Source organism: Coloeus monedula, assembly GCF_965178545.1.
Source record: "Coloeus monedula genome assembly, chromosome: 13".
Lineage (NCBI taxonomy): Eukaryota > Metazoa > Chordata > Aves > Passeriformes > Corvidae > Coloeus > Coloeus monedula.
In genome coordinates, this window is record NC_138793.1 from 16,374,512 (window position 1) to 16,401,548 (window position 27,037).

Genomic DNA, 27,037 nt, shown 5'->3' on the forward strand with positions numbered 1-27,037 from the left:
ATGTGCCCTAGGATTCCTGTCTGCTAGTCAAGGCTTTTTTTTAGATATGATTATGACTGCAGAAGCCACTGTTCAGTTTAGGGGAATAATACAGATAACTGTGGTTGTGGAAAAGTATGTAACCTGGGAACCTTTATATAGGCCTTAAAGGATGTGGGAAATTTCTTTGTGAGAGGTTTTATTTATGCTTGTCAGATAAAGAGCTACCAGTCTACATGAAGGTTGTGTTTTGCATTGGGTCACTTGTTTATTTTCCCTAAGTTGTGGAATAGTTACAGGTTTTGTTGCAAGGCAGTTGAGCTGAGTCACATATTCATGCATAAAGCACACCAAAAGCTAGGAGAAGACTGCACTTTCTTTAATAATTTCTCACTTTACAGGCAGTTACCTGGTGCAGATAAAGGCTCATCAATAGCTGTGTTTTCTTCATCCTCATGTTCCACTTTCTTCAGAACCAGAGCAAAAAAAGCAGCAAATCCCAGCACCTGGAAAGAATCAGCTATAGATTCACCATATACCCATTTCATATAAAGAAGCTCAGGCTTTGACCTGGATCCCTTTGGATCCAGGCACTGCAGGAAAACAACTGTGCTTTGGGCTTGTTGAACCCATGCAGCTGAAGCCCATAAAAAAGAGAACAGTGCACAGTGCTGGGGTTTGTCCAGCTAAACTGATTTTGTGACACATCCTTCCTATTGAGAAACCTCATTAAACCCTGACAAAGCATGGGAGATGAAACTAATGGAGTTAATGTCAGCAAAAGCCAGCAGAGCTCTGTAAACCAACTGCTTCCTCTTGTTTTAAGGGCGAAGACTTCTCATTTTATATCTTAAATCCTGTAGCTCTTTAGAACACGTTACATTGTCTTTCTGCAATGGCAGCAGATGAGGTTCATCTTGGCCAGTGGTTGTATTTCTGAGGCTCTCACCTTTAAGGGCTGTGTGATGAAAAGACTTTCCAGGAAGGAGATGACCATGGAGATCAGCCACTTGATGGAGTTCTCCTTGCCATAATGGAGTCCGTAGAGCATGGTAAAGAACCCGGACACACCGCTGGTGGCTGCCACAAGGAACCAAGCGATGAACACAAACCACCAGGGCAGCCCTCTGTGGGAAAAACTTTTCTTGTCATCATTGGAGAAGTTTGGAGTATGGGACCACCTTGAGAGTCAACCAGAAGAGAAAAAAATCAGTCTGAGATGGAATAGGAACCGAAATCACAGTCATAAGGTTCACTGGTAATAGGCAACAACTAATGATATAAAATCAAAATATTCTAAATTCTTTTGATTAATGTAGTTATATAGGGTATATGGATAGCAAAAAGTACAGTGAGAAAAAATAATGAGGAGGCGTGCAGAGATCAGCTAAAACCAAAATAAATGTGATGGGCTTATTTACTCCTCAGTTCATGCATAATTGAATCTCCAGTAGAACTATTGACAAAGCTATGAGTGCATTTAAGCTGCCGAATGCATCTCTTGTGATCGCCATGAAGGCCAAGTGACGTAATTAGTGCAATTGTTTCCAATACTTCCAACTTAATTATCATATTTCACTGAACTATTTTTGTCTGCTTATTAATTTTTCTATATCCATACATTTTAAGAGTCTTCTCTGACTTTGGAGCTCGGTGATTATCCCAGTCCTTTACTATCACATGGCATTGTACTGTAACTTTCCACTTTGGAGGCAAAAATGACAAACAGCAATGATGGGTCATTATTGCCTTTGTGTGCAGTTCGCAGTGCATGGAAATGTCTTTGTAGCTCCTGCAGTGGTATAATAGTAAGACTTATTTTTACAGATATAATGATAGTTATCTAGCACATATTAAGCAGTAATTATTTGGGCTCTGTCATGCTGTCCAATTTTGAATTAATGACCTGAATTTACTTATACTGAGAATGAGATGAGAACTGGGTTACCCCTCACTGATGGATGCTGATGAGCAGATTTGGTTCTCCAGGAGGTTCTTCAAATGCTGAACCTGACAAACAGCTTGTGTGTAACTCTGAGGCATCTGAAATTTATGGGGCCCCAGCAATTCCAGCTCCATCTCTACATGCTGGAGTTGCATGTACAAGCAGCGATGGTAATCACTGTATTTCAGCTGCTCACAAATTCTCTTCTCTGGAGTTGGACTTCTTGTTTTTTCTGCAGGCAAAGAATTATTCATTGATTTATTGAGAAAATAGACATTCCTAGATTAAAATATTGTTCAATACAAAGGGTGGTAGAACTGGAGCTAAAGATCATGAGTGTGATGAAGTGAAGAGTAACATTTGAAGGGATGTGTAAAAGCAGCTTCAGTACTAGAACATAATGCTCTTGTGCTGGAATGGCTTGGAATTTTTTCCAGAAGGCAACTTAGTTAAACAGCAGTCCTAAAAGCTTAATAGACAGGTCAGATCAGATCAACTGTTAATTTGTTCTTGGGTGCCTGTGCAATTAGTAGCTTGGAAGACTCACTGGAAAAGCCAAATGTGAGCCTTAATGAAATCAGTGATATTGTTTACTCATACATTCTTGTTTAGTTGAGAGCCAGACTGAAAGGAACAACAGCACAAGGCCAAGAAGAAATAAAAGGACAGGTCAAAAAGACTGTGAAACAACTGATATTTATGAGTCTTTTCATTGGTAGATGCTGATCCTGCTCCCAAGCCAGACTGGTAGCAAACATTTGATTCTACAGCATAAGAAACAGATTTCACAGTTGTCTTTACTTAGTTGTGCACTCAGTGGTGCAGTGAAAGAACAAGAGGCAATGGGCACACCTTAAAACATGCAAAATTTCCGAACATAAGAAAAAACTTATGTATTGGACACTGGAGTAGGTTGCTCAAATAATTTGTGGAGTCCTCATCCTTGGGGAGACATTCAGCATCTGACTGGATTTGATCTTGGACAATTCTGCTCCTGCTGACTCTGCTCTGAGCAGCATGGTAGGATCCAGAGATCCCTTCTAACACCTCAGCTATTCTGTGATTCTGTAGTTGCCTTTGAGTCAGAAAATGTAAGAAGGGCTTGGGTCATGACATCCAGTGCTATAATAATTTTCACTGCAAAGGTTTCAGCAGGCATTTCACAGTGTGTTATTTACCTTGGATATCCACAGCACCTAAGGTGACACTCATAGGACCATCCTTCTTGCTCTCATGATAAAACCCTTGCCCAGCTCTGTTCTGCTGACAGATGATGTCCGCAACCAACGACAAAAGTGTGTTGATGTTAGTTGATTTTTCAAGGTCTGGTGCTGAGGTGAGAGATGGAGTCTTCAGGGCTTTAAAGAGTGAGTTGGCAATTCTTCTTATGTCCTAGGAAAGACAGCAGCAACACAGCAGTGACTCTGGCTGCAGTGGGTTATGCTGATGTGATCTGACAGCACCACTGGCTGGGATCTGCACCAATTGCTAAAATATCCAGAATGGATAAGAATAGCACATCCTACAGTGCTGGGTGTGACAGATAGATTTCAGTGAGTTCAGGAAGGCAGCTTTCAGGGTTTGAAAGGGCAGAGTACCTTCCTGAGGACCTAAGCTGAGAAAGATGTGGTCCATGATACCTTCTATCTTTACTGTCTTGCTTAGCATTTGCTTTAACTCCTGAACACAGTGATTTGGTCACACACAATAACTGTGCAAGGGCTGGGATGTACAAAGACAACCTTAATGAAGGATTGCATTTAGGTGGGCAAATGCGTGCTCTGCACCAGTGGTAACTGTCTTTTCTCTTCAGACAGGCTGAAGTGCATCAGACAGGGATCGTTTGTGGCACTGGGGAAGCCGGTAGTGCGTGGCAGCAGAGGGCGGTACAGGACTCATTGGGACTTGCCTTTGTCACAGCCTCTGGAGTGAGAGAGGCAGCCTGGGCGGCCCGTGGGGTGGGAGGCAGACTTGGGGATACACGACCATTTTTTCCCGGCTTCTTCTCTCTCCCCTGCTGGGCTGGCCGGGGTCGTATGTTCCTGAAGATTTGCACAATGAGCAGGTTGATGGGGAACATGAGGAGGGAGCTCTCAAAGCCAATCATCACTTCCTGCCATGTGAACTCGATCTTACCTGTCAAGGTCAAACAGAGGGGAGAAGGAAAAATAAACCCAGGCAAGATAAACCATCAAGTCTCTTTCTTGTGAAAAAGCCCATTTATTCAACTTTTGCTTCCAGATTCTGCTGTCTCTCTATTTGCTTGCCCAAGCAATGTTGAGGATTGTTACCCAAATCCATCTTCTGCTCAGCAGGATCCTTTGGCACACCCCAGAACATGATGCTGGTCAGCATGGTGCAAAGGAGAAGTGAGAAGCAACAGGACACGCGCTGGGCTCGCGTGAAGGAGCTTCGTGGGGAGCGGCTGAAAACCGAGTACCAGATGTGCCCATCCTGGAAACCCTGGGAGGTCTTCATGAAAAACAGATTGCTGGGAAGGACAAAAGGGAAATCAAATGGATTCATAAAAAGGAGAGGGAAGAACAAAACTCTAGTTCAGGGTCCTAACCTGTCCATGCTTCTAGGCACTATCAGAAGAAATAATAACTAGGAGAAATTATCAAATATCATTGCTTGATTTGCATGGAATGGTCATAGCTACTTATGTCCTATACTTCTGGCCACAGCATGGAGGGAAGGTGAATAGTTCCTACCTAAATTGTTAAGAAAATTACACATAAGAGAAGATGTTTGGGTTTCTCTAGGTCCTGTCAGGCTATCCTTCTTTAGCACCAATATTTCCAGTATGGTACTACTGTTAGGGTAATGATTAGATTTACTTAACCATCCTTCTTTTTTCTCTTGTTCAGAGCCCTTTAAGGGCAGTGGAAAAACCTTCCTTGTTTTCATTTTTTTCTAGGGCTTTGGTCTGTTTTTTCCATGCTTGCTTTTCTAGACTGACTGCTATCAAGAGGAAAAAAACCTGTGAAATAGGGGGTACCTGAACTGCTTCAGGTCCTGTTCTGTTGCTACCGGGAACATTTTATCTAGGACACATTCTCCAATATCAATGGCTAGCCAAGAGTTACAGAGGAAGTACCATTTCTGATCCCATGCCAGATCATGGACTGATACTCGATTCACATACCTGTTGGAGAAAGACACAGGGCACAGTCATATGTCACTGAGTGTGTTAAATCCAGAACTCAACAAGACTGCGGAGGACAAACTCTGGCCTTTGGCTTCTTAGGGCGACTAAACTGTAAGGCACAGAACACATCCCATCCTGTACTGGACCTGGGATATGGGAAGCACTCCTGGTCCTCCAGTTTAGACTATGATTTGGTCTATTCATCTGCAAAAACTAGAATCTAACACTTCTTTTCTTTCTAGAACTGCACAAAGTTTTTTCAAGTGCTAGAAAAGGAAAGCTGTTGTCATTATAAAAAATTATTTGTGGATCTTTACTTACCAGGATCTCCAGACCTCCACTTACCAGGACGGACTGTCCCCTGAATTATCATGCCACAATCTAATACTCTGCAGTTCCCCAAGAGGCAAGAAGGTACAGAGGAGGAAAACATCCACTCCTCCACGTTCAAAGACTCGTGTATCAGGATCATTTAGATGGTGGGGCTCACTCTGTCCGTCCAGTCCATAGAGGGTGAGAGTCACCTGGAAAATTAGAAGGTAAAATGAAGATTTGCACGTCTTGTGTGTTTATTTCTCTAGCATACTCTTCCAGTTTTTCATCAAACCTAAGGGCTTTCTGGCTCAAACAGTGCATTTGAGCTGTCCTATTAATAGCCTCAGGTGCTCCATTATTCATCCAGTTCCCTAGACAAATAAACTCTCTTCCCACACAGTGGCACTGATACCTTGGAGGTTGTGGCTGCACCACGGCGGTGTCCTGTGAAAACTGTCACAAGGTAACGATACTGAGCAAATGGGTCATTGTCTTCCAGGACTGTGATTTTCACCTGCAGAGTGACAGCACAAGCAGTGTGTTAGCAGTCCTGTAAGTACAGATTCCTGAAAGCTGAGTAGGAATTTGTCATCTTGTGAACAATGTTTACTTACGAGTTACAGGGAAAGGAGTAGGATTGGTTAAAGACTTCCTATTAAAACAGGCTAGGCTTAGTGGGCATTGGCCTGAATACATTGACTTTATTAGCTGAAGACTTACTTTGGCATCATCCTGGAGGTCTTTCCTTCGAGCCCAAATAACTACAAGCACATATGTCAGAAAGATGAATCCTACAGTTGTCACCACCACAGGATTGTCCACAAATGTACCAAAGAGCTGTGCTGTTTTGCTGACATCTATGGCATTGGGTATGACAAAGAAGGAGCTCCCAAAGAAGGTCAGATGGTTGCAGAGGCACTGTGTGCTGCTAGGATTTGTTTTTGGTCCTACCTGAAACCCAGAAAAGATTGCTGTTAAAACATCTGGCTTCAAAGTATTAGGTGACTTACCAAGCAAAGGAAAAGACAGTGCTGAGATGGAAAAGACAGTGCTGAGATTAGTAAGTTAGTGTAGAGAGCTGCTGTACACAGAATTGTTCAAGTTCCAATAAGGAATATTAATTCTAACACCTAACCAGTAAGGGGCATTACAATATATCATGGAGTTGTCAGAATGGTTCCATTTCTTCTTATGTAGAGGTTCATCCCATGAAATAGAAATGGAAATGTTGTTTGAAGCTTAGTTCAATATGACTAAACTTCTTGACTTTATTAAAACATCTCAAAATGATCTTGTTTTGTGGTGTCAGTTCAGTGCTATCATTTTACTACATTATGGTGGTTATGAGGACTGGCTTTGAAGTATAGAACAGACACATTGTTTTGTTTTGCTCTACTTACATGACATCCATAGCTGTTCCAGCCTCCCTGGTGCTCATCCCAAAACACACAGTGGGATGCAAAGCAGGTGGCATTTATGGTTAGCCCATCATAGACTGTGGAATCCATTCCCATATCTTGTAAAACTATGAAATAGTAGGTTCCCTCTCCAAAAATGAGTTCTTCTGGGCTGAGAACCCAGCTGTTTGTCTCACCTTGAACATAAATATTTTAGTTTCAATGTATATATAGAAAGGCTAATTCAGAAGTATGCAGCTGTATTGCATGTAACAAATAAACCAAAGAAACAGGTGTGAAATCATTCTTAGCAACTCATTGTTCAAAGCATCCCAATCTTTGCTCCTGTTAGTGAACAGTTTATTCTACAGATAGGAACCTTGAAGCATGAGGTTTCTTTCCAGCTAGACACCTGAACTCATGGCCAAGGCTCATTCTGCAAGTTCATGGGTTACTCACCACTTATCTTACCTCCAGAAGTTTTCTTACAGAACAGATGATTTTTCATATCATAGTTGGTCTCATTTGGGTGATACCCATAGCCCAAGTAAAGTATTAGTGGAATGTCATGTTCAGATTCCAGGTGGATGACTATAGATGTGTTTCCTGAGGTAACATTGACTTGAAAAGTACTATAATTGCCCAAATTCAACAGAATCTTATCTTCCTGTGTTGCTGAAAGCCTTGGTAACATGATCTGTTTTTAAACAGAAAGACATAGGTATAAATACAGAAAAGCATTTTTTTTCTTAGCATGCAGCCACATGCTAGATTTTATTTTTTCATAACATCAGGAAAGCATGGCCAGCAAAAATATCACTTTCAAAGTAGTTTTCTTGATAATATCAACTAACCTCTGAAAAGTTAATTTGAAACCTGTGTAGACTTATCACAAAGCCTATGACCATTAGTGCATTTCTGAACTGAGAACTATGATTATGACTGAGAAATTTGCTATGTGAAGCACATGTATGAATGATTTAGATGTCAGTTTATACATGGACTAGGAAGCCAAAGAGTAGTACAATAAATACAGAGGTTGGATGATGAAATCAGACTTCACATTGTGCTTTGGGATGACTGTAATCTGGAGTCTGTTTCCACAACCATTAGCATTCTTACATTCATTTAAATGAAGAATAAAATGTCTCCTTTTTAAGAAAAGACAGAAATATTATTTCATTCATCACATCACACAAATCCTTCCATCACAAATGCAGACAGCATCATCCCATTATCTGACATAATGAACACTACCAGCATCTGCGTTCACCTCACAAATGATAACACAAATGACAGTTCATTAATGGAGAAAGGAAAAAAATGTGAAAAGAGGGTGAGGGTTAGAAAATAGTGGATTTACCTCAATGTTCTCTTTGAGGTTGCTGACTGGTATGGTCAAACCATCCAGATCAGTTAGACTTAGACCTCCCACTGTTCCACTGATGTCAAAACTGATGTCACTGGAGAAAAAGGGATTCATGGCAAAGCTCACCATCTGTTAGAAGACATTAACTATCAGACAACTGAGCTATTGTCAATATTTCATTATATTCACACTCTGAATTGCTGAACAGTGGGAGCTTGCGCTCAGACCCAAACAGGAGCTGACCTCCAAAAAGCCTGCACCCAGATTTAAATAAGACTCTACCGTATCTCTAAGGTGGGTCTACAAACCTTGAAAGTGATTTTCATTCTGAAATGTGTACAACAATCTTTATTGTTTCCATGCACTGTGACACACTTTTTTAGCAGACTTGGAAAAGGTGCAATGAAAACAAAATGTTTTCAGGTGGTCTCCTGAGAGGGTCAAATCAACTAGAGAAATCCTTAGGAAATTTCTTATGAAAATATGACAATTATATGCAGTCTATTGTTCTGAGGGAAAAACCACCATGTCCTGATTCAGATGAGGGATGTAGGGATGTGCTACCATCAGCACATTTGTCTCCTGCAAGATCTGAGTGCCCCACACTCATGTATTTCTTGCTGAGATGAAAGAAAGCTGCTGTAGGTTAGTTTGAATGTAGTAATGGACTCTGAGCTGTTGCATCTTCCTCAGAGCATAAGATGTAAACAAACAGCGAATAGATTTGTAGGTATTGACTCATTCCATTGCCTGCTCCTGCCATGCAGGTGTGAATCAAAGTGTATGTAAGGGATTGATGGGATGGAGAATTTAAGCTTTCAGTCCTCCTAAACAACCTCATGCAATTAAGATAAATTAGGCTTCTTTGACCAAAAAGATTCCAAATTATTTTCTTGACGTGACAGGAGGGATGACGTGTGCTTGTCTGTTCATTGGAAAAGGATAAACTATTGTAAAACCATTAGATCAGGAATGCAAGCTGGATATGAGATAGAGTTAGATAAAAGCTATTTACTTGCCCTTATATCCACTGTTTCATCATCAACTCCTGAAACATTGAGAGAGGAAGCAGGTGGGAGAGTAAAGCTGGCAGAGCTGGAATTGGAGATGTTAATGGATGTGCTCTCCATCTTTTCTGTTTGTAATCTGTCCAGTTAGGGTTGGGCATAAGCAAAGCAGAATAAAAGAGAAAAAAAATAATAAAAGGGAAAAAACCAAACATCAATAGCATGGACTTCATATCTGCAGCGAAAGCTTTCTCATTTTGTAAGTGTAACTTAGGTACAAAATTATTTCTAACTCTGCCAGTAAATACTTTGTACACGAACCTGTCCCTGATGCAGTACTCCTCAGAACACTATCATAGAATCATCAACAAAGGGGTGGAATTGGCATATCTGGAGAGGAAGTTGTACCAAGGTGTACTTATTTGAAAGACTTGGTTTATGTGTGAACATGCTCTTGATTTGCATGCACAGTTTGATGTGGATGAAAACCAGGCTCTCGGGGAACAATTTAGGGATGATTACAAGTAATGGAGAATGCTCATCAGGCTCCTCAGGATTATATTTGCTTCTGCCAAGCTGGTTGCAGTTCCATATAACATGTCATTATTGGCTACTTGGAAAAGATAAAAACTCTTAACTGGCATGAGATGAGTTTTCTAAATAATTTCAAAAGGAATGGACTGCTGCCTCATTCAGGAAATTGTAGTAAATTCTTGGCTGGCTAAAGAAGACACAGCATGGGCATTTCTAAGGTGGTGTTCCTGGAGTCCAAGCTGTTCTTACTATCAGGCACTAACAACAGCCTTGTTGCACTATTGAAATTGTCATTATGCTACAATATTTATTTGGTTTCAAACATTCTGTTTAAGCACAATGGAATTGATATTTGTAGCTCTCAGAAGCTTCAGTGGGAGACACTGCATGTTACCTGTGCATATACATTGTGGCAGAAGGAGAGGTGAGGACTGTTGGCTCATCACCTGGTACCTTCCCAAACAGAAGGGCACTCTGTAGATTTTCAACTGTACTTAGGAGCTGGTGTGACACTGAACTCTGGAAAAGGATTAGAGGAGGAAACTTACAACAAAGGTGCTCAGGGTCATCAAGCTGCACATTATTTGTCATTGCTTCATTTTAATTTTGGTGTCTTACTAAGCTGAAAAACTTGGTGATGGGCTCCTTAATCTCAGAGAAGGTTATTCTATTGCAATTCAATTTCCGTAATTCTCATTGAAGCATTGCAGACAGCACATAAATGTCTTGCAGATTTTACATTTATATTGTAGTATTTATAACTTCTACACATCGAAATTACAAGCATGAAATCAATCCATATATTAGTGTACTTTTGTGTATTAATGCTCTTTAGCTGCACACTTCAGTGTTTAGTTACTTGGAAAAGCACGACCTAATTGCAGATCAATTGTGTATTACGAGTGTGTTATTGTTGAGGAACTTGTCCAGTTCATAATCTTTTCTCTCAGGTTAGATTTATTTCATCCCCACTCTCTCACAGTGATGAAATTAAAGTATTTATATAAATTTCCTGTTCAGCCCAGGAAACTCACAGAGTCAGCTGTGAAAATTCACATATAGATAGGAAGGGAAGGACAAAATAAAGATGTTGCATGTTTCTGAACAGGTAATCAGAGCTTTCTGCCCAATTTAAGCAGCAACCAGAGCTGGTTCAAGCTGTGAAGTAGTGGTGGCAATCGTGCATATTGAATACCGGTGGCTTCCTTGAATTAAGGGGAAAAAGGAGGCAAATCTGAAAAAAAATCACGATGTGCTTGTCATCGATTAGAGGTCAGAGCTGATGCTGTGTTCTCCAGTGCTCTGTCCTGTTCAGCTTTCAATGTAACAAATCTTAAGAGGCTTCTATCATCTTCATTAACAGGCATTCAGTCTAATATGTCTAACTGGAGAGAAGTTCTCTCTGATATTCAAGTCCATCATGGTATCACAATGAACAGTTCCCACTACCAATTTAAAAATATAAGAGGCAGCAGAGCTCTTAAAAACCTCCCAAAGCAAACAAATATTCACACATAGTACAGTACAAACTGGACCAAATCTAAATTACCTGTTCTGCCTCTGGCACTGAGTTGTTCCCAGCTCTGATTTCTACAGAAGCTTTAAGAACATTGCTCACTGCATTAAACAGATAGTTGGCTGCTTCCTTTAACTCCTGACCATCTCTGCTGTGCTCTGTGTTTACAGCGAGCAAGGAGGCACTGACTTGTTTCAGAGTGTGGCTGGCTTCCACCTGCATGAGAAACACAGGGAGCAGTTTATATGTGCTGGCACTGCAAATGACAGAAGTGACACTTGTGTCATTTACTGAATATTGCAACATTAGTAATCTCTTGTGACTATTAGTGGCTAACACTGTTTTTACTATAATTATTTGTGCTGGGGTAACACTTCAAATGCTAATAAAGGTGATATACTAGATGGTACACCAAAATGGAATACAGGCACAAAAAATGCAACCTGCTTCTACAGATGCAATCCATAAAAAGATTAATAACATCTGTCTGTCGAACTCTGGGCAAGGATAGCTTTTAGATGTACAATAATGTAGCAAATTAGGTTGTACATTTCTGTCTTCGTGCCAAAGAAGAATGAGTTTTACGATTTTTATTTTGTGCCTGGATGCAGCTTTGTGACTGTGAAACCACTGGCCAGATTTTAGCCCAGGATGGTGAAGAGGCCAAGCAAATTCATTGCAATCTTGGACACATCCATTCCCACAGCCTGTGAATGCTGAACAGCCTTTCTGTAGGGTGAGGGCTGGACCTGAGCTATGTTCTTGTCTTGCCAAAGTTAATCACATCCTGCTGAAATCCTCCCAAGCCATTGTCTGGCTCCAACTCTATAATACATCAGAAATCAGGACAGCTGTTTTTATTGCCTGCATATTTGGGAAACTTCCCCCAGTGACAGTTTGTTCTGTCCTGCCATATGTTCACCCCATAAGCATAAATAGCATCATCTACTAATAATGTGATGTTGCCGGATAAGATTCAAGAGACACTTTTGTGAGACCAACCTGCACACTTGTGCCCAGTTCCTCTGGGTGCTGACATGTTCCTTGACAACCTACCTATGTGCATTTTGTGGAGTGCCTGGATCAGGGATGAACAAGTGTGGGCAATTCTAGTAAAACCCTCTTGGAGCAGTTGTTCTTCAGGGTTCTAAAAGTGCTTTACAAGAGAAAACATGCATCTTGATACATTTCTGACTAAAAGTTAAGAATTCTATCTCAAAAATGTGTGATAAATGTAATGCTTATAGCCTGGGTTGCAGAGATTGCTGAGACAATATCTGAGGCTTGAATTTACTTACTCTGAACTGAGTCAAGATACTGATGGTCAAAATGCACATTCTGGTACAATTGAAAAAAATGGGTAAGACCAGATAATTATAAGGCACTGAAGCTCTTCCAAGGTCAGTGGGATAATTAGAGTCTCTACTATAAGTGTGAGGAGATAGAAGATGAATTTATTCTTACCTGTGCTGAGACAGACAGCTCTTCACTCCTGTAAGTGATTTCTTTCAATACCTCTGACATCTTCAGAGCAGTCTGCATTGATGTTATGTTAACAACAGAGAGAGTTGTCAGCATCAGCCCTCGGAGCTTGGGATGAAAAGGGATAATTAGGCAAAGGAACAAGATGCTAATTAGGACTGTAAAAGTAGTGCTGTGTATTGACAGCCAGGCATGCCGTAAGTTATGCAGTGGAATAAGGCTCCACAACGAGGATCATTTGAGCTGATATTAGCTCTACTGACAAGATGCCACTTGCCCCAGTAATTATATAATCATGAGTTTTATGTTGCCTCCCAGCACAGAGAATTTATACACTTAACATCCATTAAGAGCAAGGAGAGTTACTTGTGAGAATTTGTACTAATGTATGTGAATTACTGTGTAAATGCCACTTCCAGAGAAAGCAGAGCCATGTGTGATTGATATTATTCAAATAATGAATCCTAATTGAAGGATACATTGCATTTTTCTAGATCTCTTCATCTGAGGCACTCAAAGCACTGTACAAATGACTGAAACATCAACTGGTGGCTTAAATGGACAAAAGAAAATTACCTGCCATCTAATGCTTTTGGGGGAAATTAGATGGGATATTTATCCCACTGGAGAGGCCATTTTATCTAAATTGTTTTGGAAAATCAGGTTTAGATTAACTAGTTTAAATTAATGAAATAACAATTGAGAATTAACTGTTTTACTGATGAGTGATAAAACAATTTACATAGGCAAATAGTGAAAACTAGCTGAAGCCTGTGCCAAACACTGAGACACATGCTAGAAACTTGAAACCTTCATTGATTTCAAGTGGTGATATGTGAGCTTTTTATTATTTAAGAGCTGTCAAAGAATATGATGGGTCCATTATATGGCATTGTACTGCAAGAAAGCAAGTGTTTCTCTGACCTCTTTTCGTGTATTTGTCTGTAAAGATATGTTAAAACTTTCCGCTTGGATCTGCTGATTAAGGACAGATGTCACTGACTTGTACAGCTGGAAAAGACTCATACTGTTGTTCCCATCTTTTAGGATGGTGTTTGCCTTCTCAGATATGACAGCCTGCAGGGTCAGGTTCCCATCCATCATATCTGCAGGTCCAACCTGATGAAGAAATCAGATATGCTCTCAACATTGCCAATGCTGTTATAATTTTCTTTGAAAAGCTTCCATGATCATCTTAATGACAGCCTAGATAGAGTGGGACATAAAGTTTTGTGTCTCCCATTTTAAATGTTTTATTTTTAATGGCCTAATAAGGATCTCCTCACTGGGGCACTGGGGAAGAAACACGAGGCTTTTGGGGCCTACACAGAGCAGTTCCAAACTCAGTAAACATGCTTACACTGCTTGATCAATGTCCAAACAATTCTTTTAAACTTCTGTTCTAGAAAAAAGGGCAATGGAAGATCTTTTGACCTTGAGCATACAGAGAATAATCTCTGTTAGACAGGAAAATTGTGATTATGGCACTTTCAGAAGGAAGTAATATATCTAAAATGGGAAGAAGCTCCAAAAGTCAGTTGTGGGTTACTTATCAACTTGAGAGTTCTTCAAATAAATGAATTCTACTGTGTACCTTCACTGAAGCATTTGTTTGAACAGTATCACCAAAGTTATTGCTGACAATAATTGTCACATGTAAAATAAAATTATTTTCCTCTTCTCCAAGTGGAAGATAAACTGGGAAGAGTCCAGGATCCGGGCTACAGTCCAGGAGAGAATCTGAAACAAGAAAGAAGGGGTCATCGACCGGACACCACAGAGACACCTCCTGCTCCCTGAGAACAGGGGACTCAGGGCTTGCTCTGTGCAGGCGTGGTTCACTCATGATCAGTCTCCCTCCAGAGCAGGGCAGGTTGTGCCTTTGCTCTTATTAGAAGAAACCTGACAGTTCGCCTGGGGACTTACTTGGTGTCACATAGAAGCAATATGTGAGCTGCCTGCTGGGACTGGACTGGCCCGAATCCTCCAAGCCGGGAGCACTGCAGGAGACTCTGAAGGCGGTGAGCACCGATCCATGCTCGGGTGACACGGCACAGCCGGGGGCTTCGGGTGCGGGCACGGTGCTCACCAGGAACCATCCCTCCCCGTAGCCTCGCTGAGTCAGTGCTGGGAGGGGAGGGAGCAGAGCGTCAGCCAGAACCGTGCCCCAGCAGCACCAGTCTGCGGGCGCTCATCTCACCTGCCGAGCAATGGGGCTGTCTGCTCAGGCACCACACACAGCAGGGTGGGCCTAATGAGACGTGGAATGCTGCTACTGAGTAAACCATAAGAGGAAAAGAACTATTTCAAATATGTTAATGTTTGCATTATAAATCCAAGCTCTATTATTTGATCAAGCATTTAACGTAACTTCGTTTCCGATGAGACTTAACAAAGATATTAACAGCTTGGAGTAAGAAAACTGAATTTCTCCTGCTGTGTGACACCCCAGAACAAACTTATCTCTTCATTATTTTAAAGAACCCACATATAAAGTAACACCTTTCAACTTGTAGACTAATTTACCTTCAGATTTGTCAGTGAGGCTATGCATGAGTGACGTCAATGCGATGTCATGTCAGTAGAGACTATCTCAAAGGAGTCTGAAAAACCCTAAAACCCTGTTAGCCCCTACCTGTTATTTTAATCTGAAAAGCTTCTCCCTGTGTCTGCAAGAAGGAGCTGGTCATTCTCAACACGGATGTGTTGCTTTGAAGCAAATTCAAAGAGTTCTGCTGGAAACCGGTCAGACCACAGGCTAGAGGGAGAGTTGTAGACTGGAAAAGCAGACAGAAAAGAACACATGGTAGTAAGAGGCCCTTTGCTGTGCTTTCTATTGTGATTTATCAGGAGCAGGGTGGCAGTTTGGTGCCCTTTATTATAACCCCTCCCAAACCAGGCACCCCATTGTCTCGGTGTTCACTAGTATTTTTAAGGCATCCGCTTGACAAAATATCCCTCTGAGGCCATATGGCTTTGTGGATATTAATTTTTGTGTGTGCAGTATTTCTGACAAATCTGGTGCTCTCACCTTGTTTTGGAACGTGTTATCTAAATACCAGTTATAATATATGGCCTGGGAGTCCTCCTGTCCAGAGACACTCAGAACAACATCATCACTAACATTCACTGGTTTGCAGTTTGCCTCACATCTGTAAGGGAGTAAAATGGGGATTATACACAGTATGAGATGTCTAGGAGAAATTTCAGACATATCTTATGACATTTATTCCCGTTGTTTCAATGAGGCTAGCATATTGAAATCTCCAACACTGGAAGGATATATTGGGGTCAAAAACCCTAAATGGTTTCCAGAAGAATATTACTCAGTTTAGGAAAGGTTTGTGTTCAGGAACATGGACTGAAATTTCAGCAAGGCTCATTTGGTCAATAAATTTTATAATGGTAAAGTGTAAATGGATTTAGAAAAATAAGTTTTCTTTACTGTGAGGGTGGTGAGGCCCTGGCACAGGTTGCCCAGAGAAGCTGTTGATGCCACATCCCTGGAAGTGTTCAAGGCCAGGCTGGATGGAGCTCTGAGTAACTTGATCTAGTGGACAGTGTCCCTGCCCATGACGGAGGAGTGGAACAAGATCATCTTTAAGGTTCCTTCCAACCCAAACCATTCTGTGATTCTATGATTCTAAAAGTACAATATCACTTTATTATCATTATTATTGGTAACTGTGGCCCTGTACTATGCTTGTGCAATAATAATATTAACCAGTGAATACTAGGTTTAAAACCAGACCTGATTTCCAGTTGCAGTTCTTGTTTTGCAGTCACATAGAGACATTGCTCATCGTGCCTCTCTCCATTGCCGTGGTTTCGGATGGTAATCCTGACAGTCACTGCTGATTTCGGAGGAGGAAGGCAGGAAGGTGGGATTTGCACCTCACTTTGGTTGATTAGGATTGTCTGTTGCTTCACACATTCATTCCAGGCAGGCCAGCAAGCTCCTGCACAAACATATCCTTTATAGTTAGAACAGCATCTTATTAAGGACTTTCCTGCCATAAATTTCAAAGAGCTTTATAGACAAGTTTCTTGAACACAATTTAGAGTCGGTAATCTGGATTCAGAGTACAGGCTTTTTCAAAGTAGTGTATGAGGTCAGGGATAATTATGAGGACAGAACACAGATGGCCTGAATCCCAATCCCATTTTCAGCCAGAAATGTTTTTGCATCATGTTTAATGTTAATTATTGCTGTTTTATTGAGACACATGTACCTTGCAAATGCCTAACTGTTGAAGTCACTTGGGACTAGTCATTGGCTATGAGGGTGAAGCTTAGGACAGGCAGATCTTGAAAAATTAAAACCTTTGGGAGAAGACAAAATGGAGTACTATGCCATATTATATACCATAATTAGTTTGATGCCAAAAACAGGGTTAGGTAGCAGACATTCTTTATGTACAGTGAGTGGCAAACTTTAAAGCCAGAAAATAAAGCATCCTTTAGTCAGATTTTCAACACTTGATCTGACATGACAGTGAATTTGTTGCTCATCAAATACAAGTTGGTGAAAAAAGTTCAGGAAATGTACAAACCACAGGTCCAGAGAAAACTGGAATTATTGTTGTTGTCTGGCCAGCCAAGTGTAACAGTTGTGAAAGGATCCACATGGCGACTCGGTTTAATATATATTTTGTGATCCTAAATAAGAAGTAAATGTAGGTAAGAACAGGAGCATGTATAAACACACACATACATTGCTCCTTTATAATGAAAAAGGTCTGAAATTTTAGACCCCAAATCACTGGATGCAAATCTGTAGTTTAAATGATCTTTCCCAGCTCAGAGGTAGTATGGAAGTAGAAGCTATGGGAATAGAAGCAGATGGCACAGAAAAATTTTGTGGCTATGTTCTCCCAAATACAGAATTGGTTTAGGAGTGCAGCTCCCATTTTCAAAACTAAGTACTTAGGAAACTAATTCCTGTTAATTCTTCCCATCTGGACCAAGACTTCTTGCCCCCAAACAACCACTTGTCTTCTAGTACATCCCCTTTTTATCTGAATTTGATACATTGCAGCTACAAACAAAGAGAAGAAGGGGTAGCTGAGTTTGTCTTTCTGTGCAACAAACTGTGATAAACTTGGGTTTGGATTAGATTTATGTTCCTCTGATGCAATATACTCCTACAGACAATTTGTAAACATGATGGCTTCTTGTGAAGCAGTATATCTCCCATAGCAGATGTCTGTCTGCTAGCGTTAAAAACTAGGCCTTTGAGATGATAGAATATTCTATCTGGCATTTTTATTATTTCAATTTGGACAGTTTCTAGCCATTGGTGTATCATTAACTTCTTAGTTTGTCATAAACTGGAAAAATTTTCATTGCAAAGTAATTTAAACACTCCAATACAGAAGTAGAAAACACTTGGTAACAATATGAAATATATTAAACTCTTCTTGAAGGATCACCCTTCAGAGAGAGGTTTGCATTAGTCAAGTAGATGAATTAAAAATTAATCTAAACACATTTTAACTTCCAAAACTGAATTGTTATGAAAAGTTCATCTTCTTTAATCTTTTTTATGAATTATAGATGGAATGCCTGTAAACACATTTGTCTCCAAGACTTTTGGTGTAGATTTTGTGTTAAGCCATATGGTGAACAGAACATCTAGTCCATAATTTACTATGCTACAAATACTTTTTTTCAATGTCTTATACGGCACTTTCACTGGTAAGAAAAATTTCTAAGCAATTTTAAAGAAAGATCCTTAAATAATACTTACATTTTTCTTTTGGGTATTTGTTTTGTAGCTGCCTTCTTTCTTAGCAGAATCTGTTTAATGCAAAAAAGAACAGAATATTTTAGTGCTACCTGTAAAGCTTTCAGACATCCTCAGTGAATATGACTTAAATCCACAGGATTTGACTACTGACAGTGTGAAAGATGGGGCTGTAAGGATCAGACCCTAGAGATGTGATAAATAGTCCAATTAAATAGGTAAAATGGTAACAACAGGCTTATCACAGACTGTAAAGGAGATGATCCTGATTCTTCAAAATAATGGTATAAATCAGAATATATTCACAGGAGGTGATGGACTTTCACTGATGTATGAAGGAAAATTGATGGAAAGCACTGGAAAAGTTTCAATATAATTAGTGCTAAGGTTATTTTATTTCTGGTATAATCTGCTCTTGTAAATGTAAGGAGGAGCCATCTAGAAGCCATTACTGACAACAGTTTATGAGACTGCTGTGATGCAAATATTTTCTGGTTTCAAAGCTATGTCCTGAGCCATAAACTTCACTAATTATTTCTAGGACAAACAGCAAATGTGCAATGTATTACATATACAGAGTGATGCTAATTTATGACTACTTCAAAGTCAGGGAATCTGCCTTCATCAGGAGCAAGCCTCCACAAAAGTTTTCAACACTGTTGCTGGAAGGAAAGTGATTACTAGATGCAAACCATAAACACTCTGTGAAATGCTCTGATTGCAAAAAGACACTTGTGTGCTCAAAACCAGCATTGTCAGATTAATGCAATTACCTTTTCTATGGGAACTATTTGCCAACACAGTGATGAATCCAAGATCCAGACTCATGTTTGAGAAGGCATTCATGGCCACCACTTTCACTAGAAAAGTACCTAGAGAAGGGAAAGAGTCAGTTAAAAGTAGCAGTGGGGCCAGTCCAACAGATTTGAGGTATAATGTCCGATTTGTAAAGAAAATTCCATTCTTTTCTGTTAAGAGTTTTCAGGGGGGTTTATGATGGGTGTCCACTGCTGAAAGGCTTGTCCAGGAATGTTTTTTCCCTTTATCTCAACTTTTTAATAACTCAGCTGCCCTTTTCCTAGCCCTTGTCATGCTACTCTTTGTCAGCTGACTATGATACTATCACACAGGAAACTAGAGGTGTACAAACACTGGAGGCCAAATGAGTTTAGGCATCTTGAGCGAGCAGCTTTTGTTTGGAAATTTCTGCCTATGGATGTTCAAATGGGTACATGGAGAACAAATAAAACTTTAATATTGAATAATTAAAAAATATGAAATGAAATCATAATTAGCTTCTACTCTTCACACTTTGGTATGGGATTGGAATAGCTGATTAGGGGTGGAAACTTTTTTGTCTTCCGCCACTGTTAATTAACTCTTAAGCACAATCTCCCTAATTCCACATTTTAAAGGTTTTGACTATGTAATAATGGAAAGATAATATTACTAAAAAGTTTATTCATAATTATCTCCAACAAAAGTCATGTGTTGGAAACGGACACACAGAAAATTCCCCTTTTCTTTGTCATCTCTACTAAGAACTCCTCAGATTATGAATTACTTCAGTGTAAAATGCAGAGCAGTCTAAACTTGAAACATTATGAACAAACACGAGGAAAACACTTTGGTATTCAACAAAATGTCCTCATTTGTGCTTCAATCAGATGGTGCTATGAAAAAATAAACCCTATGTCTTTTCACTATGTCTCTTCCATTTCCAGAATGAGGTGAAGCCTTGCTTTCAGTCTGCATATGCAGACCCATTTGTCAGCTCTGTTTTGTAGCTCACTTACAAGTCAATACACCCGTGCTATTCATCCTGTTCTGCAGACTAAGTTTGAGCAGTAAGAAAAGCTACCAAATTCTGCTGTACATTACTGTCCCCTAGCCCAGGATGCTGTGACTCTTTATGTGAACTGTACTCATCTGTGATGTCCTGGCAGCACAGGAGATGTCAGTGTGCTGTACCTTCTGAGGGCATGGGAATGCTGTATGTCCGCAGCTCCCCACGAGGGCCGTCTGCTTTGTGACAGAGGGTTTTGTTGGATCCAGTCACCTCAAACATCAGCTTCTCTGGGGCACCACGGGACACAGAGACATTCACCTCCAAATCCTCCCCCAGCTGCAGAGTGTGGGAAGCTACTGCAGCTTGAATTCCAGATACTGGCTCAATTAAATGAACAGCAATACTCTCGGAGATCTCTAACACCGTCGTGTTCCTGGATGCTCGGATTTCCAGCTGATGTATCCCTGGGCCTAGCAGCTCTTGAGAAGCACTGTTGAGTGTCAGGTTATAAGGGACAATACCTTCCCTTGCACTGGATTCAGTCAGCGTCATGTTATCTGCTAACATACTGTAGGTTACCCCACTGCCTGCAAAAACACAGATGAAAATTTCTTACAGCTTCTGCAATAGACCAACCAATTCCAGCTGCTTTGTGCAGCATTCCAGTGTTTATACCGGAGTCACAAGAACCCTGCAGCAATGCAGTCATTTTTAATAAAGTCATTTAAGGTGACTTAATGAAATAATGCGTTTTCCGCTGGGAATGTTTTGAGAATTCAAACATACATTTCTGAATTTTATTTTTTCCAGCATATATGTGGCTTCCAGGAACTTGAAGTGAGAAAGAAATGTACACCAGCAAATGTGTCCAGCTCAGAGTGGAATCCTCTTACCCTAATCAGAGGAGCATTTCCGTGAATTTCTAACTTCAAATACAGAAATATTCTGACTGGCATCACGTGGATTTGTGTGACTAAAGTTATGCTCTTGCTGTCAGCTTTGTGAACAGGCAAAAATGGTTTATACTTATGTTTTAGGTGGTGAAATATCTCTGAGAAAGAACCCCTCCAATGGAACTGAGAGAATTCAGTTGCAGAAATACAGCAATTAGAGGGAAAGCCTTCACTAAAATGAAGGATTCTTTTGCATAATAAAAGTCCTGCTTCTATCCCATGGATGGCAAAATTGTTGTCCTTCCCTTTAAATCACGCAGAGAAATTATCCTCACCTCCACTGAGCTGAACTTGGATCCACAGCACCTCCCCATACAGCGTGCGGCAGTGGGAGCTGTTCCCAGTTTCATACTGGCTGTAGCACCCAGTAATGCTGAGCTGATCCATCTTATCTTGAACAGTCACCTGCCTCTGTGCCATCACGTGCCATTCACTGGTGGTGCACTCCACAAAAACAGTAAACTCCCCAGGAGAGGAGTACCTGTATGAGATGTTGCTGACCGGTCTAGAATAGAAAGAAAACAACTTCTTGTTGTGGAAGAGCACCCTGGGAAGTCGTTTGCCTTACATGGTAACGCTGGTCACATCCCCAGATTTCATTCATTCAAATGTCATTCCTACCACTAAGACAAAATCTGATTTTTAAATCCAGCAGAAAAATGTTTGATCTTTTAAAGACAGGATTTTTATGCAATTAAAACAAAAGAAAAACTACAGAATTGCCTTGTTATATTTTAATTGTTATCAAAAAACACTCTTTAAACTTAAGGAAATAATATTTGCTTGTTCTTTGGCAATTACTGCCATGTTTTCAGTAATTTTGAGTCTTAAGATCTGGAAAAAATACTCTTAGAAATAGGAAACACTAGTATAATAGAAGAAAGATTGTGGTTGGTAGCTTAATATAAAATTTTGTATTGATTTCAAAACAGGTTTTTGCAAAATCCAAGTCTCTTGTATGTATGGTCTATTATTAAGATATCTAGTTTTTAACATCTCATTTGTGAGACTTGGAACATTCAATAAAGTGCAAGCAATGAAATGTACTGTTTGTCTGAAGGGAAATGAAGGCTATATCTTACTTTAGAGGGTAGTAAGGATCAATAGTGTGACCATCTCCAGTGCTAATGGTACAGGAAAGATTCCCAGAGTATGGTGAGAGCAGCCAGTTCAAAGTGACCGTGATATTTTCAAAGACAAAACATGTGTCTGTCATAACCAGCTGCAGACCTGAAAAACAGAATGATAGAATTTAGTGCAAGTGTTGTCTACTTTTCTTACAAAATTCAATTAATTTTCAGGCATTGAGAGCCAGCCTGCTCCAAAACAGAGCTGGTATTGCTGCCAATTTGTGTGCATTAATGGTGTGACAGGGAGCTGATTCTTTTTCATATCTACTGGTCAAGATTCTTGTTAGAACACAATTTCATTTAAGTGTATTTTATGGGTCTGAATTTCCAGACTTTGTATTCTACCCAAACCCCTCAGTTAGGATAGGGAATCTATGTTTTTGTGCCTATTTTTGGTGGTCACCACTCTTCCAGTTTCTTCCCTGAGGATGGAACAGTGATTTTTAAGATAAATATCAGTGGCCACAGTGTTACAGAAAAGAACAGGACAGAGTTTTGGTGTTGACAGCCCCCTCCCTCTTACCTTCCTTGCAGTGGTATTGAATAGACAAATAGCTTCCCAAAGCTGGACAAGGATCTCCGAAGAAAGTGCCATCTGCAGCCACCTGGCAGGCCTGGAGACCGTGACATTGGCCTGGAAAGAAGGAGTGTTTCAGATCAGCTAATGGCTTTTGCCTTTACTGTCACAACAGCTCGGATGAAAGATGACTGAGAAACAAAAAAGGCAGGAGGAGCAGTACCATGTCACTGATTTCTAGAAAAATTTCCATATCCCTTTGACTTTAGTGTGTTACTTACTGTGTGGCATTTCTTAGCACCATTTCATTTTATTAGAACAAAGCTGAATTTGAAAAGGTACCAAAAAAAAAGACTTCTGTGTCTTGTTTAATTTTGGTTGGAAGCCCTAAGAATCACGCTGGGGACAGGCCACAGTCAGTGTTTAACCTCCAGGCCCTTGGCTCCAGCAGGGTGGGTGCTCGACACATGACAGGCAGCAGCAGGTCCTTCCTGCCCTCATGTCCCTGTGGGTGCCAGCCTTTTCACCCCTCCTGGTTTGGAGTTAGGTTTGTCTGGATGTGTTGCCTTCCATCTCTGTCAAACCTTGTGTATCTGAATTTGTCAAGGAATCAGGGTGTCCACATATTTTCCTCATACAGTGAGAGGAGCCAGGCACACCCTTGTCCTTCATTTGCTCCTCCCCACCTCTGAATCTTTGCTCCTTACAAAACCTCTCCTTTCCATCCAGCCTCCTGTAGCAACCCCCTCCCTGTCAGAAGTTCTCTGCTATTCTCTTCATTTTAGGAATAATCCACTTTTCCATTCACTAACTCTACTGCAATACAAGATAAAGCATTTGAGGGACAGGGAACTTTGGTACACACTCTGTGTTTCCGACAAGCAGTGCTATAAGATACCACCTGCTACTTCATCTTTGACACTGATCCAGCTGCAGCCTTCATCTCTTTCATCCTGGAGAGAAGTCTCTGACACACAGTAGTGAGGGGTCTTCCGCCCATAGAAGCTGTCTTCAATTTGAATAACTTCTCCTGATCCACACTGTACAGTGGCATTGTATTTATCACAAGCAATGCTCTGGCCAGATTCTAGTAGGAGAAAAAAAAAAACCCATATATTACCTTTTTGAATTTCTGAAAAATCCTGCTACAATTCTACTGCATGTCCCTTTTGTTTTGTTTTTCTTTCTTCCCTTTTCTCCCTTTTAAGCTAAACAATTAACAAAATTTAAGAAAATTACAAAAGAATTAAATTTTTTTTAAAGAGTCAAAATTAATGATTTATGTTTTTACTGCCTTAAAACTTTGAGGATATTTTCAACAAGAAAAAATATTTTAATTATAAAAATAAATAGTATTTTTGTGGAAAACTCTTAGCATTTGTTTGACTTGAAATACTGGAAGGTTTAAAGTTACTCCTTACTTCCGAAACAGATTCATGGATTGCATAATATTCAGGTAATTGCTTTGAAGAATAGTTTGCATATTAAGTATGGGAGCTGATCCCATTTCTGCTACAGAGACTCCTTTGTTCCTATGTGATATTTGACTGACTTCATTCAGCAGGACTGCTCAGATGAGTAAGGTCGTAGCTCTAAATGCATACACCTCATTCTTTGATTAATCTGGGACAGTTAATTATCTTTCAGAATTTTTAGTATCTTGTAATAATCAGGATACTTAATACCCTGAAGAGGAGGATGCGAATAACTGCTCTCATATGAGAATGTTGAAAAAGAATGTTTTTGTTTCGGCTGTCCCAGGTTTAAATACACTGTCCTCCAGTTGCTGTTTGGATCATTCCCCTCAAGTCCCTTGATTAACAGCGCCAATGGGTGCACACTGCAATAATTGTGTGCTATTGTTATTTAAAGGGTAAAGCTAAGCCTGGCTGTAACTATAGCAACATGATCAGTTTACAGATTAGAGCTCTCTAAATAAGCTTGAAAAATAACTCGCTGTTAAATTCTAGTATGGAGTGTTATCTCATGCATTTTTTTGTTCTCTATATGAAGATTTCTCACAGTATTTGCTGTCTCAACAACTTTTACATGGAGACATGTACAAAACTTGGTCTGTGTTCCTATGTACAAACCCTGATTCAGTACATATATATTTACTACAATAAACTACTAATCTACGGAACACCAATGGTGGAATTGCCTCAATCTGGTCTTGGTTTCCTGGGTAGTGGAATGATGAATGTAGTGTAGGATCTTGTTGTTCTTTGAATTTAAGGGGCTCTCAGTTAGACCCTATGGTAACAGATGATAGTTTCCTCACAAACAGACAGTTGTCTACCATGATTGTAATGGAAAAATAATTTTAGTCTGCTTTTGCAAGGAAAATAAGCTTAAGGGATTGTGCTGTCTGCCAATTTCCTCTCCCCCAGTTATTTTTAATGTTAGTCATCTTCAGCCAAATTTGATATATAGATATAAACCTCCAACCACCCTAAAATTTCATGAAGTGCAGTATCTAGGGAGAAGAGAAAGAGTTACATCAATGCCTCTGTGAGGAGTGGGGATTATAACCTTACATTTACCTATTCTGTGATGTGGGATTCAACTGGCTGGCACACACAGCTGGAGCTCTGGAGCAGCTGCAGGGGAGAGAGCTGAGGGAGTGAAAAGTGGTGGAGGTCCCAGAGGTGGGACGTGCTGGAGATATGGGACTGAACTGGGAGTGCTGAGGAGGAGGGCAGGGAGGGGATGTGGAACAGAAAATCAGGATAGGAAACAAAACTTTATTAGCTTTGTTTATTGCAGAACAACTTGTTATTTATGTCAGTAGCAGTAGAGTGCTGGACAGGGCAGTAGCAGTTCTAGGGATTGTGGAAACCTGTACTTGATTCCAAGCCTTTTTGTATTAGTGAGCCTATAGCCAAGCTATCCTTCCAGTGCTTGTGACCCCAGTTCTAGCTGCAGTTTAAAGTACTCTTGTGCAAAGTGTGAGGAACACAAATTCCCCTCATGTTGAAAGGGATGATATTGTCATCATTCCTTTCCAGAACTGTTTGTTCCAAGTCACAATTTAAGGGACACAATGTCTGTGGATTTTCTGCCTGAGCACAGGAAGTACAGGTTCCTGTGTGCTTCCTTAACCTGGGGAAAAGCTTGAACTTCACCTGATGGAGGGTCTGAGAAGAAACAAGAAAAACTTGCTCTCTCTTTTGCTCACTCCAAGCTGCAAGGAGGTGGTGCCTCAGGAAGCCTGCCTGTATTTTTGCTTCAGTTACAAATGGAAATTATTCTGGCACACATTAATGAGTGTTTTTGCAGGGCAGCCATACAGGTCCTACCTAGCCCAGGTGCTGTGGTGTTGTGGGAATTTATTCTTGCAGCCATGCTTTAATGGAGCCAGCTTATGTCCACTGAAGGTGTGGACAGCTACACATTAGATTCACACGCAGATCCATTCTTATTTTATCAGCCCTCTGCTGGAACCCTGGACCTTAATGTCTGGTTGCTGAGCACCTACATCTCTCAGACATATTTGTGGGTTCTTCCTTCATTGGATTAGGTCTTACTTCAGCACACTGCAAAAAGAGCACCCGCTGGGGTTGTACAGCTTTTTGCTTGTTCACATTTAGTAAGATTCATTAAGTTATTTCCCAGCTACTTTGAAAGCAACAAGGCAATTTATGCCCCATTGTGATCACGACACACTCATTTCACTGTTCCAGCTGTTGTGTATCTTACCAAACTCGCAAATGAAGTCGAATTCCTGGCTGCAATTTTCAGTCACACCCCACTGATACTTGGCATTCTTCAGGATGTACCCACATGTGGATGAGAAGGGAGATGGCTGATCCTTGTACCAGTTACTGTAGCTTATATTTGAAGTGTCCAGCCAAATTACTGGCCCTGTGAAAAAAGATATTGTGTCCTGAATGTTTGTTTTCCTCAGCAATACAATTAGAGTCAGAGCCTGCAGCACAGGACTGTAGCCCTGCTCCTATTGAAGCAAAGATGGTTTAGTCTGGGTAAGGATCTTCAATTACATTTTATATTTAACCTGATACAATCATGAAACAGACACTGCCACTTCTACCTGCGTTCCCAGCCTAAAGATTTCACCATTTCCCTTGCATCAGACCTTGCAGCATTTCCTAGTGGGATGAATTGGCTTCCACTGGAGACCTAAGCCAGCACATTTGTTTCACTGGGTCAGCAAGCTGGTCTCATTCACCATGTGTTCACAGGATCC

The 27,037-nt window shown here is 40.5% G+C and overlaps 1 protein-coding gene across 1 annotated transcript in view; it reads right to left on the reverse strand.

Annotated features, from left to right (window-relative positions):
- The window catches only part of LOC309577867 (polycystin-1-like protein 2), a gene marked incomplete at both ends in the record, with an annotated part of 35,539 nt that overhangs the window by 7,922 nt on the left and 580 nt on the right, over window positions 1-27,037 (reverse strand). Inside the window, 26 exons of the mRNA XM_082290120.1 lie at window positions 389-485; window positions 929-1,160; window positions 1,928-2,156; window positions 3,103-3,316; window positions 3,834-4,060; window positions 4,216-4,415; window positions 4,926-5,072; window positions 5,421-5,599; window positions 5,803-5,904; window positions 6,111-6,341; window positions 8,151-8,285; window positions 11,247-11,429; window positions 12,678-12,803; window positions 13,620-13,814; window positions 14,290-14,435; window positions 14,622-14,822; window positions 15,331-15,472; window positions 15,727-15,847; window positions 16,447-16,654; window positions 19,215-19,313; window positions 20,413-20,817; window positions 21,459-21,679; window positions 22,266-22,413; window positions 22,837-22,947; window positions 23,729-23,917; window positions 26,530-26,694. Of these exons, the coding sequence (XP_082146246.1) occupies window positions 389-485; window positions 929-1,160; window positions 1,928-2,156; window positions 3,103-3,316; window positions 3,834-4,060; window positions 4,216-4,415; window positions 4,926-5,072; window positions 5,421-5,599; window positions 5,803-5,904; window positions 6,111-6,341; window positions 8,151-8,285; window positions 11,247-11,429; window positions 12,678-12,803; window positions 13,620-13,814; window positions 14,290-14,435; window positions 14,622-14,822; window positions 15,331-15,472; window positions 15,727-15,847; window positions 16,447-16,654; window positions 19,215-19,313; window positions 20,413-20,817; window positions 21,459-21,679; window positions 22,266-22,413; window positions 22,837-22,947; window positions 23,729-23,917; window positions 26,530-26,694 (4,653 nt within the window). The remainder of the gene's footprint in view (window positions 1-388; window positions 486-928; window positions 1,161-1,927; window positions 2,157-3,102; window positions 3,317-3,833; window positions 4,061-4,215; window positions 4,416-4,925; window positions 5,073-5,420; window positions 5,600-5,802; window positions 5,905-6,110; window positions 6,342-8,150; window positions 8,286-11,246; window positions 11,430-12,677; window positions 12,804-13,619; window positions 13,815-14,289; window positions 14,436-14,621; window positions 14,823-15,330; window positions 15,473-15,726; window positions 15,848-16,446; window positions 16,655-19,214; window positions 19,314-20,412; window positions 20,818-21,458; window positions 21,680-22,265; window positions 22,414-22,836; window positions 22,948-23,728; window positions 23,918-26,529; window positions 26,695-27,037) is intronic.